This window comes from Octopus sinensis, linkage group LG4 (genome assembly GCF_006345805.1).
Source record: "Octopus sinensis linkage group LG4, ASM634580v1, whole genome shotgun sequence".
In the NCBI taxonomy this organism is placed as follows: Eukaryota; Metazoa; Mollusca; class Cephalopoda; order Octopoda; family Octopodidae; genus Octopus; species Octopus sinensis.
This window is the reverse complement of record NC_043000.1, coordinates 21,622,440-21,638,239: the sequence shown is the minus strand read 5'-3', so window position 1 is coordinate 21,638,239 and position 15,800 is coordinate 21,622,440. Positions and strand designations below refer to the sequence as shown.

The following is a 15,800-nucleotide window of genomic DNA, read 5'->3' as shown; positions in this document are numbered from 1 at the left end:
TCCTGTTTCTGTTGTATCTGTATTTCAAAGGGCTGGCCTTGTCACTCTGTGTCACGCTGAATATCCCCGAGAACTACGTTAAGGGTACACGTGTCTGTGGAGTGCTCAGCCACTTGCACGTTAATTCCACGAGCAGGCTGTTCTGTTGATCGGATCAACTGGAACACTCGTTGTCGGAACTGATGGAGTGCTTCCATCCATTATCCCCTAATATAGCAACTATGTCAGCATAAATGTCCTTGGGAAATAAACCATTTTTCTGCAGACACTTGATAACACCGCAATGCCAAGTTTTGTCCATTTTCAAGAGAAGTCACTACCAGTTACTTTTGAAGTCTTCTTTGAACAGTCAGCTTAGCAGGAAAGAAGCAATGCAGTTATTAATAAAAAATTCAGTCCATCCTCATAAGCGGTGGCATTCATAACTTTCTTAAATATATTAAAGCACACAAGTGAAATGATGTTTTAATCATGTTCCAAGGCCTCCAATGGTTTGGGTTGATTCTGTATCTGCACATGTATGCAAATTTGATCAGCAAGCTCCTTCCTGCTCTAAACTCTCAATGTTGCCCAAGTAAAAGACTGCTATCTTGGAGCAGATATGACTTGGCATGAGTATTGTCACAGGCATTGGGTCAGAACTCAAGGGGCCAGAACAAATACATGGCATTTGGTCCAATATTCTTCCAGTTATGCCAATCTACCATCCTAAATTGGTATTTTTTTTTTTAACCAACACCAAAAGGGTAAAAAGGCAAAGTCGATCACGGTGGGATTTGAAATCAGATCTCAGAGCAGTGCAGCAAAAATATTTGTACAGCCTAAGCTTCTATGGAAACACCAAATATAAAAGAAACAAACAAATTAACAGATATGGAAATTTGAGTTGACTAAAATTCTAGATAGCATTTAATATAGAGTATTAGATTTGACATATGCGAGAGAATATCTATATTTAACCCTCTTGGGACATCTGGACCAATTGATCGGCCCAAATGATACAAGTTGAAAGGATTTTGAAGCCAATCCACCAGCCTGATGAAACAAACGTTGTGAATGGTTGGTTTTGAAGTGTAATAGCCAATCAGAGATCATCTTTCAGCACATATTTTATTTTTTCACAAAAACATTTATGCTTATTATTTTATTTATTTACATGTATTGTGTTGTTTTGTGGAGACGCAATGGCCCAGTGGTTAGGGCAGCGGACTCGTGGTCAGAGGATCGCGGTTTTGATTCCCAGACCGGGCGTTGTGTGTTTATTGAGCAAAAACACCTAAAAGCTCTACGAGGCTCCGGCAGGGGGTGGTGGTGACCCCTGTTGTACTCTTTCGCCCAACTTTCTCTCACTCTCTCTTCCTGTTTCTTGAGTAACGCTGCGATGGACTGATATCCTGTCCAGCTGGGGGGGAACACATACGCCACAGAAACCAGGAAACTGGGCCCATGAGCCTGGCTAGGCTTGAAAAGGGCGACGTTTATCATTTTTATTGTGTTGTTTTAGGTTTTCTTATGTAATAGATGTATTGTACTGTTTATAAGCTTTCATAATATATATAGTTTTACATATCAATACAGTAGTTTTAGGCACTTTATCCTGTTTTCTATTAATACATGCACCCATCAATTTCAATCATCATCGCCATCAACATTTGATGTCCATCTTCCATGTATGCATGGGTAGGGATGGTTGATAGGAGCCAACTAGGTAGAAAAACTACCCTCGACTACTGTGTCTGTTTTGGCAGGGATTTTACAGCTGGATGCCCTTCCTAACACCAACCACAGAAAAAAGGTTTGGTCTTTTTGGTTACACATACCAAAACACCGTGTGTCTCAAAAGGGTTAACAGACTATTATCACGGTTAGAAAGTGGTGTTCATGAGAGTGTTAGATAAAATATCTTTAAAAAAATAATAATAATGAAATTATTGTATACAGTGCTCAGGTGCGCAAGTATCTGCTGCGATTCTTTGTGTTCTGAGTTCAAATTTCCCCAATACCAACACTGACTTTTTTATCCTTCCAAGGTTGATAAAATAAAACACTATTCTAGAAGGATGACTTGATGGAACTGTAAGACAAAATGTTTTGCAGCTTTTATTCTGGTTCTTTATATTCCAAGTGTGTCCAGACAGGTGTAAAAGAGTGTTGTAAAATCCCCATAGGAAAGTAACTGGGGGCGGAGAACTACCTTTATATCATATTTAAAAACTCCCATGACAAGTGCATCACACAGGTCAAAGAAGTCAACTGGAAGCTGTTTATTAATCTGATGCCAATAATAAATTAATATCAATTTGGCTATTGATCTCGATACTAGGAAATAAAGTCTATTACAACTATATATACTATATATGTGAAAGCATATGTTTAAGCGGTTAGGGTGTTGGTCATAAAACTGTAAAGTCAGGGGTTTGATTACTGGACTGGGTAGTACATTGTGTCCTTAAGCAAGGTACTTCATTGCTCCAGTCTACTCAACAATTCCCTTTCCCTCCAGCTGTCATACACATGATGTTCTGCTGGATCCAAGGTGGGAGGGATGAGAGAATGTCTATGTCTGCTCACAGCTACATAGGTACCTAAAACAATTAGCAAAAGAATAGTACATGTTGCCAAGGCCATACACACTTACTCGTACAGCTAAGCACTGTATATTTACATATGGTAGTAAAACACTTTTTACACACACACACACACACACAAGATAAATGCTACAATCAAATCTATTATAATATAGATTACAGTAATATGAATTCTATAAAAAATAGTTTTGCTAACTCCAGTTCTTTTTTCGTGACATTAACCCTTACCTGTTTTCAAACGAAGGACCTCTTGATCATGTTTATTTTTTTTTATTCTTTTATTTGTTTCAGTCATATGACTGTGGCCATGCTCGAGCGCTGCCTTTAGTTGAAGAAATTGACTTATTCTTTGTAAACCTAGTACTTATTCTATTGTTTTTTTTTGCTGATCTGCTAAGTTATGGGGACGTAAACACACCAGCATTGGTTGTCAAGTGATGTTGGGCGGACAAACACACACATATATATATACACGATGGTCTTCTTTCAGTTTACTTCTACCAAATCTACTCACAGGGCTTTGGTCGGCCTGAGGCTATAGAAGACACTAGCCCAAAGTGCCACGCAATGAGACTGAACCTGGAACCATGTGATTGGTAAGCAAGCTACTTACCACACAGCCACTCCTGCGCCTGTGAATTTCTTAATTAAAAAAAAAAAATTATTCTGGATATAGTTGACTGATAGATAAAGTAACACAAAGCAAAACATAATTGGAAACTGAAGAAAATTAAGACAGAGACAACAGAAAAAAATTTTTTAAATGCTTCATATTTTTATCACACTGGCAAATAAGTATGTATTTAAAAGACTAACTTCATTTTAAGAAAGCTTTAGCTGAGTTTCAATATTGTGAAAGATGAAAGACACACACACACACACACACACTCTCTCTCCCCTACCATTCTCTCTCTTTCATTACCTATTTCTTTACTACCCACAAGTGAATAACACAGAGAGGACAAACAAGGACAGACAAATGGATTAAGTTGATTATATTGACCCCAGTGCGTAACTGGTTCTTAATTTATCGACCCCGAAAGGATGAAAGGCAAAGTCAACCTTGGCGGAATTTGAACCCAGAACGTAATGGCAGACGAAATACCACTAAGCATTTCGCTATTGTTTCTGCCAGCTCACCGCCTTTCACTACCTTTCTCTCCCCTACCATTCTCTTTCTCTACTTTTCTCTTCCCTACCATCCTCTTTCTCACATACACACACAACATGGTGACACTCAATGAAAAGGGAATAAAGTTAAAAAGTAATCTGGCTTACCTCAGTACATTTGCGAAATCTTTTGGGACTTACTCCATACTTTGTAGAATTTGTTGCACTTATCTTCTTTTTTTGAGAGACACAGTTTAATTTCCCTCGAGAATATATACAAAGAGGCAGGTGAGATTTCTGAGATTTTAATGAACTTTGGGTGATAGCTACGTTTTCAATCACAGCATTTGACTGTTTGGTTGGTTCAACATCGTTACACAGTAAACTGTTATTCAAAGAATGTTTTGAGGAGTCTGAGGTACATAGAACATTTGGGTGATGCTGCAGCTTCTGTGAAGAACAGTCTTGGTGGAGTAGAATACTTTCACCATTCCTCTGAACAATATCCAAATGAGAAATTTCATTAAGGGTATTACGTTGTTGATTCTGTTGGCTCATCGGATCCCCTGAAAGTTTCCGTACGGAGGTAGTTTGTTGGTGATAAGAGTTAGCTTTTGAAGGAATGTTACTCTGGTGACAATGGCTGTAGTTTGAACAATGACAGGATAATTCCCCAAATGATTTCAGGAATGACTGCTGTTCTGGATTCAAAGAGCCATTGGTCATGGTTTCATGGTCGAATGTAGCATTCTCTTTTTCCATTGATGGGGAATGTAGTTTCAAGACTGGAAATGTTGGCTGTGCACTACTATGATAGGAATCATGTAGTTTGTTGTTTTGGTTAGACCCAAACATGGCTGCATTTAGCCTAAAAGAGAAAAACACAGAAATAGAATACAATCAGTTAAATATAACTACAAATTAAACAGTTTAATATTTAGCTTTTTTTTTAAAAAGAATTACCAAGTTTTTCAAATTCCTAACCTGTTACTCCCCACCACCTTCTACTGCTTAATCCCCACCCTTGATAACTTGTTTATTTTTCTTTCTTTTCTCCCTGTAAAAATGTTAATAAAAACAAAATCTCAGGCCAAAAAGTAAAACATTAAACAAAAAAACAATCAAATATACTTGGAATTTTTTTTTTGAAACATAGAATTACAAAAATTATCATCATTAGCTCATCATATAAATTCAGTATTTACAAGTGTATATAAAAGTTTTTGCTATAACGATTTGTAGGCTTATATCTTTTCTGCATAAAGAATTAAGTTGTTACTGTTTTTCTTTGTGTGTTTCAGTTTTCCACCTTTTTTTATAAGATACTTAGCAGCAATATATTTTGAGCAAACCAAGTCAGATATCTAATTATTTTCTTTTCTAGCTAGAACATCTCCACTTACAGGGAAAAGATCTCAACCAGCTAGAAACAATAGCCAAAGGCTATTAAGGTGGCGAGCTGGCAGAATCGTTTGCACGCCAGGCAAAATGCTTAGCGGTATTTTGTCTGCCGCTACATTCTGGGTTCAAATTCCGCTGAGGTCAACTTGCCTTTCATCCTTACGGGGTCGATTAAATAAGTACCAGTTACGCACTGGGGTTGATATAATCGACTTAATCCGTTTGTTCTTGTTTGTACTCTCTCTGTGTAGCCCCTTGTAGGCAGTAAAGAAATAAGAAACAATAGCCAAATCCACCTAAAATCACACCCATGTCTTAAATAAAAGCATGAAATAATGTAGTTTTAGATATCCTTAAAAAGACAGGATCATCACAGGTGGAATGTCTGATCATAGGTCTACCAAATTAGGGCCAAATTGGGGCTAAACAACACAGGAATCCTTTTCACCAACTCTCCCCTATAAACATGAGATTTCATGCTTCTTTTAGTCTAACTGTATTGGACTACTTTCAGAACAAACTTAACTGCTAGCCATCCAAACAAGTGTTGCACATTCTTTCACTTACACAAAAAGTAACAAAAGCTTAAAAGAAATTGATGCTACACCTGTGCACATTCCTACACACTTGGCAGCACTGCTAGCACGGTTCATTAACTTGTATATTCTTCATCTATGACATGCAAATCTTAAAACTGAATTTCTTATGTATATGTATAATTGAACTTATTTTATGTAATGTTAATGAGATTCAAAAGATTCTAGTTTCATTCTTGTAAAATGCACAATTAAATACAAACAACCCAGTAGCTACCGAAGTTGAAAAGCATAGGAATTACGATACTGTTCAGTTATCAACACACACACGCACACATGAGAGAGAGAGAGAGAGAGAGGGAGAGAGAGAGTGGGAGATTAAGAGAGAAAAAAGAATTTAGTGAATAAATACTTTGATAAAATAACGATGGGATCAAGCCAGGAATTTCTTGTGTAGCTGTGGGCAACAAGCCCAGCGGTACACAAGAAAATCTTTTCAAGTTGCAGAGAAAAATCAATGATAAAGTAGCAAAAATCAAATGTTAATTCGACACGTTGAAAAGTTAGCTCTGATTGCTAAGGTGGATGTTTCCGCCAGGTCAGGTAGATTACATTGATATTTCATTTTGTAAGAGAAGAAAGGTATTAAAAAACAGAAGAAAAACCCTCTGCCATGGAAATTAGATAGAATATCGAGCGTCTTACAACGAATGCATTTGCCAAAATTACAGTTCATATTGTTATAAAGTCGAGATCAATACATTCCTAACATTTTATTGATTTTCATATATATATATATATATATATATATATATATATATATATACACACGTCCTAATAGAAATTAGTTAATGTGAATATAAACGATAGTATAATAAATGCCGTAAGAAAAAGTATGGGATTACAATAGTTTGTTAAAATCGAATCGAAGCTCTTAAAATCGAAGTTGACAACTAGGTAAGCCGCTTTTACAAAAAAGAAATTACGAGAAGTTTAAGAGTTGCACAACCTTATAAACTTTAGTAATAACAGTTCTTTAAACCCATCAAATCGAACTGTTGTCTATAAAAACCACGACAGAAAATACAAATGCAATAAAGAAGTTTTTCTGAACTATAAAACGATAAGACTTACCTAATTTATTAATGGACCGTCCGAAACTTTTTTAGAACAAATACATAAATGAAATGAGAGTTTTAAAAGAAAAATAAGACAAACCTCTACTGATAAGATTTATATATGGTGTAAGAGCTACAATAAGTGGCGGAAAATCTATTGGGCAGGAAATAATTTGCATAGAATGATTAAATGAAAGAAAACGTGGGACGGTTTAATTTCGTCTCACCTTTTTGTTGATCTGTCACCAATAGGAATGTTAGAGTTATCCTCCCTTGCACTAAACCATCGGACAGTTTTACCTTCCCCCCTCTTTATATCTAGAAAGTCATCCAGGTAGGGTAGTAGTAAGTGAAGTAGGTTTTCTTAGCGATAGAGACGTTGTCCCCCGCCTACATGTTCCATTACAGATCTCAGGCACTTAAGTTATTACATTTCAAAAGTTTAAAACCAAAACGAAAATATAAAAATGCTTTCGCGATTTCTACTTACGTGGCTATAAAACTGTCGTGTAACACGAGCTGAACAATACTTAGCAAATTGATAATGGTATAGTCATTGTTATATAAAACTCTTTCTTCACTGCTTTAAATACAATAAAGTACAAAAGTTACGGGTCACAATTAGTTTTAATGACAATTAGCTGGAGATAATAAACACCCAGGTAAAACTACTTTAGAAAGTAAAGATTCTGGTTTATTCTACACGTGTCTGTTTCACAAAGGTGCGTCCACGAAATATTCCTTACAATACGAGATGAATTGTAAACACGGGAAAAACAGAAAAATACGAATGATTAAGCAAGTTATATTAGCTGTTATATATACTGATGGGAAACCGAATTTGTTGTCCGGTTTAAGGATGGTCTGTTAAGCAGAACCGTTAGAGTGTCATGCGAAATGAAGTGTGATATAGAGTTACGGCTCGTTCAGCTCTTAATTAAAATCCCGCCGTAGTTTAACTTTCCTTTTCTGGGGTCATAAAAAAGTGCCAATCAAGTACTGGGATCAATATAACCGTCTGTTCACTTCTCCAGTTTATCGCCCTGTTCAACGCCAAACCCATGAGCGCCTTCAGCAGAGTCCTCAGTTGCAAGTAAGTCAGGTCTCCAGTTTGAGGGATAACTTCCTCACACTAGTTTCGTAGGGCATAAAAAATGTTATGGGTGCAACCCTTCATTCTATCTCTGACTAAGCCACCAAAAATGTAGGTATTACAAGACTTAAAAACGAAACAAAAAACAACTCCCTCCACTCACTCATTCTAATGAAAAGCCATGTTCCCATCCCTAAAACTAGCTTTCAGACCTAGAATAATTTAGTGTTAGCATAATGCAAAAATGCTAAATGAGGTTTAAAAATTTAATGAGAAGTACTTGCAATGAGAAAAAAGCAACCTTATCATTATTTAAGTCTGTTTTCCATGCTGGCATGGGATGGACAGTTTGGCAGGGTCTGGTGAGCTGCAAGGCTGCATCAATGTCAGCTCTAAATGGTTTCTATGGCTGGATGTCTTTCCTAATGTCAAACACTTAAGTGTGTATTAGGTGCTTTTTTTTCTGCCTGCCACTAGCATGTGAGATTGCCAGGTAACTTACAAGACAAGAAAAAGGAAATAAGTCCTCTTGACTAAGAGGGTGGGAAGGGCTATTGAGAGGTGGAGATGGTTGTATGTCATGTGTTGAGAGACTAAGAAGTATGATAGAGGGACAAGCCCAGGTGTCTTGCTGTAGAGGAGATACATGGTTACTCCACATTATACAGTGGTGGGTGGGAGTAAATGGAAAGAAGGGAGATACTGAAGGTATGTTTCTGTACTTTTGGCCTTTCGCAGTTAAGTATACACTTCCTCATACATGCTGACATAGTGATGAGATAATCATTAAGTAAGTTCATAACATTATCACAAGTACAAACGAAAAAGTATTTGGATTAGAAAAAAAAAATCATTGAGATTAATTGCTCAAGGCTGCCATCTGCATGAAAAATGACAGTTAAGGTAAACACCAAAACAGTAAATTAATGAGATTGAATTATAGTACATTTTGAAGATTAATGAAGTTAGTTTTCTTTCTTTCATTTATTTTATTTTTTCCTAATCAAAACACCTTTTTGTAGGATCAATATTCTATTAATGCTTTTAAACTCATCCTTTTTGAATGAATTATTGTTCACTTTCTAATCTTGTTTCCTGTTTTTTTGTTGTTGTTGTAATTTTCTAAATAACTCAGCGTCGATGTGAAATGAATTGAAAACTTTGAAATGTAGAAATGAATTAAGAAATTTTCAAAAACTGCTTCCAGTTTTTTGTACTAAGATCTATTTTTAATACTGCAAATAAAATTTATTAAAAATTTAATTTTTCTGTTGAATTATATATAGCTAGCAAAGTATCCATAGAAATTTATAAGATTTATTTCTATTCTTGTTGAGTAATTCTTAATCTTTCTACTCCAGGCCTTGTTCCAGTATCTTGTGTGTCATTTTGTTGTCTTTCAGTTACTTTTACTGTTTTTTGTCAAACCTTGCTCTATTTTCTTCATGTGTTTCATTTTGTCTTCTTTCAATTATTTTTATACAGAGTATTGCTTTACTTTTCTTGTGTTTGTTTTGTGGCACTACTACTCTCTAACACATCCACAACAGGCTTCCTATGATAATCATCTTTCTGCAGTTCAAAGTTGAATAGTTTCTCTACAACAGAGATCTTCATCTTGTTCTGTTTGAAAAGTCATTTCTTATTCTTACACTGTCACTCCCCCTACTCTTCAACATTTTTTCTCCTTCTCTATACCGTTCCCTCTCTTTCTCCCTGCCTCATTAAAAATCTACCATTTCTCTTCATTTCTTAACATTTATACTCTGACACTTTCATCATCATCATTTAACATCCGCTTTCCATGCTAGCATGGGTTGGACGATTTGACTGAGGTCTGGTGAACCAGATGGCTGCACCAGGCTCCAATCTGATCTGACAGAGTTTCTACAGCTGGTAGCCCTTCCTAACACCAACCATTCCGAGAGTGTAGTGGGTGCTTTTACGTGCTACCGGCATGAGGGCCAGTCAGGCGGTACTGGCAATGGCCACGTTCAAATGGTGCTTTTTATGTGCCACCGGCACAGGAGCCAGTCCAGCGGCAACGACCTCACTCAAATGTTTTTTTCGCATGCCACCAGCACAAGTGCCAGTAAGGCGATGCTGGTAACGATCACGCTTGAATGGTGCTTTTACGTGCCACCAGCACAGAAGCCAGTTTGTTGCTCTGGCAACAATCATGCTTGGATAGTATTCTTAGCGCTCCACTAGCACGGATGGCAGTCATTGAATTTGATTTTGATTTCACTTGCCTCAACAGGTCTTTGCAAGCAGAGTTTAGTGTCCAATGAAGGAAAGGTACACTTTAAACAATATAAACAAATTTCTATGTCATACTAACTATCTAATTCCTCCTATTATATATCTGTTTTTTGTTTTACTTCCCCTATACTTTAGAACTTACACTGTCTCTTTCAATTTTTATTTCATCACTCCCTATATTTCAGTATTTGCTGACATGACTACTTGTCTCATGAGCATTATTTACTGCTGACTATTTCTCTCCCAACCCACCTCCTACACTGTCACTCCCCCCTTCTCTTTATAATACTCTCTCTCTTTCACCTCTTTTGGCACAGCTACTGCTTTCTCTTTTCATATTTCTATACATGAAAGAAAGACAAAAACCAACAAAGAAAAATAGTTACTTGACATTTTATATAAAAAATTATGACTAATAAACAATTTGCATTGAGATGTCATTACTTTAAATCCATTGTAGAAGTTGTTGTATAGCCCCAGGTCAATCCAGATAAAGCAAGCTGATGAGCAAAGGAATCATCGAGTTTTTTTTCCCTATAAGCAAGGAACCTAAGACCACAGTATCCAAGATGTCCTTTTTAACACAGCAGAGTGTGAGTGAAATAATTTGGCTGTTATTTCTAGCAGATCAGCAGCCATGTTGAGGTTCACTCGTTAGCTCTAAGTTGTTTATTCTCAAATCATTTCTGATCAAAGACATTCAGTCGTGACCGTCTCCATCAAGAATAACATGGACTGTATCATAGAATGTGTCATTTTTTAAAGTTGGTTTATTGTGGTTTGAGAGAAAAGATTTAGTTGTTATTTCTCACGAGTCAAGTGATTAAGTAGAAGCTTCCATATTGGCTCTTATAGAAAAATATTTATTAGTTAAGTGCTAGTTTGTTCCTCCTCAAGCCATGCCTGGCTCATTAGGGCTGGTTTCCTTGGCGTATAGGTTCCCCACCTGGATGGGACGCTGGTCCGTTGCAGGTGAGCTGCAAGATGCAGGAGGAAAAAGTGAGAGAAAGTTGTGGCGAAAGAGTCAGCAGAAGTTCACCATTACTTTCTGCCGGAGCCGCATGGAGCTTAGGTGTTTTCGCTCATTAATACACACATCGCCCGGTCTGAGATTCGAACCCGCGATCCCTCGACTGCGAGTCCGCTGCTCTAACCACTAGGCCATGTGCCTCAACTAAGTGCTGGTAAGGACACCATATTTCATTATGTGACCATAGCATACTACAAAGCATATTAAAGCCTTATAAGTCAATAATGTGTCCTACCTGTGTTAGCAGTGCTATAACTTCACTTTTTAAGGACATCTCTGCAGATATTTTATAGAAATTAGAGGCAGCATTGATTTGTTATGATCAGAGAAACAAATCAAAGCTGGCTATAATCTCTATAGAATATCAGCAGTGATAACCTTAAAAAGTGATATCTGTTAGTATCCGCCTAATAATCAGTCAATCAATATGTAGTGCTGAGTTTCCATGAATAACTTATGGACCAAATATAGCATTCCATTATGTAGATACTCTGTGTAAAATGTCAGACTGAAGTAGTTTTAGAGAAATTTACCCTATTTGGAAAAATAAGATTATAACAAAGATTTGTATTTTTTCTTTTTAAGAGCAACAATAATTTCAGTTGTCTCTATGGATGTGAAATATGAGTGTTAGGTGTTGAACAGGATCTTGAAATGAAATGTTGCAGGAAGATCCTACAATTCTTTTACTTGTTTCAGTCATTTGACTGCAGCCATGCTGCAGCACTGCCTCTAGTCGAACAAATCGACCCCAGGACTTATTCTTTGGAAGCCTAGTACTTATTCTATCAGTCACTTTTGCTGAACCACTAAGTTACGGGGATGCAAACACACCACCATCGGTTGTCAAGCGATGTTGGGAGGACAAACACAGACACACAAACACACACACACACACATATATATATATATATATATATATATATATATATATACATACATACAACAGGCTTCTTTCAGTTTCCATCTACCAAATCCACTAACAAGGCTTTGGTCAGCCTGAGGCTATAGTAGAAGACACTTGCCCAAGGTGCCACGCAGTGGGAATGAACCTGGAACCATGTGGTTGGCAAGCAAGCTACTTACCACACAGCCAATGTTGAAAAAAAAAAATAACTGCAAACCATGAAACTTGATTAATTTTAAAAAGGTTGGAAATGAAGTGGTTTAATCATGTAACACACACACCAAAAGGGCATTCTACCTCTCTAGCAAAGGTTAATTTTGGACAAACACCTAGTAATAGAAGAATGGGAAGACCACAAAGAGGTGGTGGTAGTTGAGAAACATTAATGCATGGACAGAGAAGATGGTAGAAAACATGGTTAGCTGATGATCAGGTAAGGCGTGTGTGTGTGTTATGTCCCTTATTGAGAACTTACAGCCCTCCTGATTTTAATTGATTAATTAATTATATTACCACCACAAAAGAAAATGACGAGCTTTTAAGTTTCAGGAATGAAATTATAAAAGTTGCTTTGAGTCTTTTGTAATAAGATCTATTTATGTTGCAATTAAAGCTAATTAAATCTAATTTATCTGTTAATTCTTTCTTCATGTGAAAGGTCTAGGGTAAGAGCTAAACTGTTGATAACTTTTTAGTTGTTTTGGCAAACCATCATCATGTGCTCTTTCAGTCCTTACCTCCTGTGCCACCAGATAATTGTGGTTGGAAGATTGCCAACAAACCCAGCAATCTTTTGTTGAGAGACCACTGCAACTACTTAATTTATTATTTTTAAAACCAAAAAGTAAAAGATGAAGAGAGAGAGAGACAAAGAGTAGAGGGAACTTTTTAGTCTTGTAAGGGACCACCCCTCTAGTGCTTAGTAGCAAGATAAAATGTACTCAGTCTTTGCTGTAAATTGGTTGGTACTTATAGTGGAATTGAGCCATTGAAACCATGCCAAAATATTGGCATAAACAACGAAGTTGACTTTTAATTTGTTATTTTTTTCTGCAGCTATGCAGGCCAGATGACAAAGGATTTTGGTGGATGGAGAAGGGATATAAGTCCCATCCAAACTATGTCAACATGGAAAAATGGATGTATGAGGATTATCATGATCTGATTAAATTATTGGTGAAGTTTAAAAAAAAAAAAGGTTTCAATTATAGAGGTATGACCATACTGGGGCATAATCTTCAGGGTTTTTTTTCTTAAAGTTAATCGTATTGATCCCTGCACTTATTTCATTGACCTTTATCAAATGGCTTAAGTTGCCCTTTAACACAAAGAGACACAACTTGATACACTGGTATGCATGTACATGCATGCGCATGCACACACACAATGGCCTTTCATACAGTTTACATCAGCCAAATTCCACTCACAAGGTAATGAGTGAAATTTGGCAGAAGACAGAAGAAGACACTTTCCCAAATTGCCATGCAGTGGGATTGAACCTTCTATTTTGAAGCAAACCTCTTAACCATGTGTGTATGCCTAAGAGTGTATAAGATACAGAATAGGGTTTAAAAAATATTTTATATGCACATGGATATACTGTATTTTGACACACATACATGCACACACACAATCATCATCATCGTTTAACGTCTATATTCCATGCTGGTATGGGTTGGACAGTTTGACTGAAAACTGGTAAGCTGGGGAACTGCTTCAGGTTCCAATCTGATTTGGCAAGGTTTCTATGGCTGGATGTCCTTCCTAATGCCAACCACTCCAAGAGTGTAGCGGGTGATTTTTACATGCCACACACAGACACATATATATATTAGTGACAGTATGGCCAAGTGGTTAGCCTGTTGCATTCATGATTGCTAGGTTGTGGGTTCAATTCCCAGACCAAGCAGTGCATTGTGTTGTGTTCTTGAGCAAAACACAGTTTCATTTTACTCCAGTACTCCTTTTGATCAGTGATGAGGTTGGGGGGGGGGAGGGGGATCTTGGCCTGCTCACTTAGCCAGTGGGGTGGCATCACTGGAAGACTGAAATGATGCAACAAAGTGCATTGTGACCAGCTTTGTGAAACAACAACTGAGAATCTGGTCAGTCACGTGGTATATACACACATGTATCACAGATGAACAAAAGGTATCACTAGAATTAAATAAATACATTAGGGACTTTTAGACAGAAACATCATCAAAGAATTTTTTTTTTTGATATTTCAGCTATCCATCAGTTACAATAGACATTTGAATAAAATCAATAAATAAAATCTCCATTGAGACTAAACTAATTTTATTTTCACAGCACATATAATCTAATAGACAGACACAGCAGAATGTTAAAATATCTAGAATACTTCATTGCAAAAGTAACTAAACCCTTTTGCTACCAACTCACCTGAAACTAATACAAATTCCGTTTTAAAGAGATCCAAATTAAAGCCTCCCATCAAAATTTCTTGTTGATTTATGTTCCAAATGCCACGACAAGACTGTTTTAATAAATCCTTCATTGTTTTAAACAAATTAACTGAATTAAAGGAAGGCACATAAAATGCACCATCCAAACGTGGCCAATGCCAGCGCTGCCTTGACTGGCTTCCGTGCTAGTGGCATGTAAAAAGCACCAACCGATTGTGGTCATTGCCAGCCTCCCCTGGCACCTGTGCCGGCGGCATGTAAAAAGCACCCACAACACTCACAGAGTGGTTGGTGTTAGGAAGGGCATCCAGCTGTAGAAACACTGCCAGATCAGACTGGAGCCTGGTGCAGCCTCCTGGCTTACCAGACCCCGGTTGAACTGTCCAACCTATGCTAGCATGGAAAACGGACATTAAACGATGATGATAACAAGAGGGTTAAGCAAAGTATAAATGCCATTATATACCAAGACAGTCTTTTTAATACAAAATTGTTTGCCTCTGTTTAACAAATCAGCAGCGAGGAAACTAAAAGAAAAAAAAAAATTGGGTGTCTATATTAGTATTTTTGGTTGAAAATAATGATGTAAATTTAGTGCATATTACTAATGATATTTTGTAAATACCACAACCACAAGACTGTAGTATCAAGGACAAGCACAAAATTAATAATTTTATACCTCCGAATGAGGCAGGGTTGTGATGAAAGCCAACAATATATTTACTATTACTAACTTGCTAATATGTTTCCAAAAAGAATCACTGAATTATCTAAAAGATATATTTTGTAGTTTATTCACAGAAAGCAGGGCAGCTCCCCAGACCTTCTTTCAAGGTTACAATTAAGTGACAAATCAAACAACATAAAATTTAATATAGGTTTGATATAGGTTTCTTACTTTATGCAATTAGCAGAAGTGCTAATGTACGAGAGAATTAAATAACTAATTAACAATGGAAATAAAAATTGTCTATACTGGCTCTCCTCTATTAATACAAAGAATTTTAAGTGTATGTACAATTGGATTACCAGCTAAAAGATTTTGTGTTCTAATCCACTGAAGGTATCTTATGAAACATATTTAGTAATTGTACATTCTTAAGCTTAGTTAGATGGCTAATTAGTAAAATTAGTAGCATATCAAACTAAATACCTAGCAGTATTTGTTTCAGCTCTGAGTTTCAAGTTCAAATTCCACTGAGGTTACCAGTGTTTTTTAAACTTCTAGTCAATAAAATAAATTCAAGGACAAGGCTGGAATTGTTAGAGCTTTGGACAAAATATATTCGAGCTTTGAACATTCCCAACGCACAGAAGTAGCAGACT

General features: G+C 36.7%; 1 protein-coding gene across 1 annotated transcript in view; it reads right to left on the bottom strand.

Moving 5' to 3' along the window:
- The window catches only part of LOC115210938 (F-box/WD repeat-containing protein 1A), a 48,906-nt gene extending 34,340 nt beyond the window's left edge, over positions 1 to 14,566 (bottom strand). Inside the window, exons 1-3 of the mRNA XM_029779729.2 lie at positions 14,452 to 14,566; positions 6,981 to 7,071; positions 3,867 to 4,566 (exon numbers count right to left, since the gene is read on the bottom strand). Coding sequence (XP_029635589.2) covers positions 3,867 to 4,566; positions 6,981 to 7,071; positions 14,452 to 14,566 — 906 coding nt within the window. The remainder of the gene's footprint in view (positions 1 to 3,866; positions 4,567 to 6,980; positions 7,072 to 14,451) is intronic.
- Between the last annotated feature and the right edge of the window lie 1,234 nt (positions 14,567 to 15,800).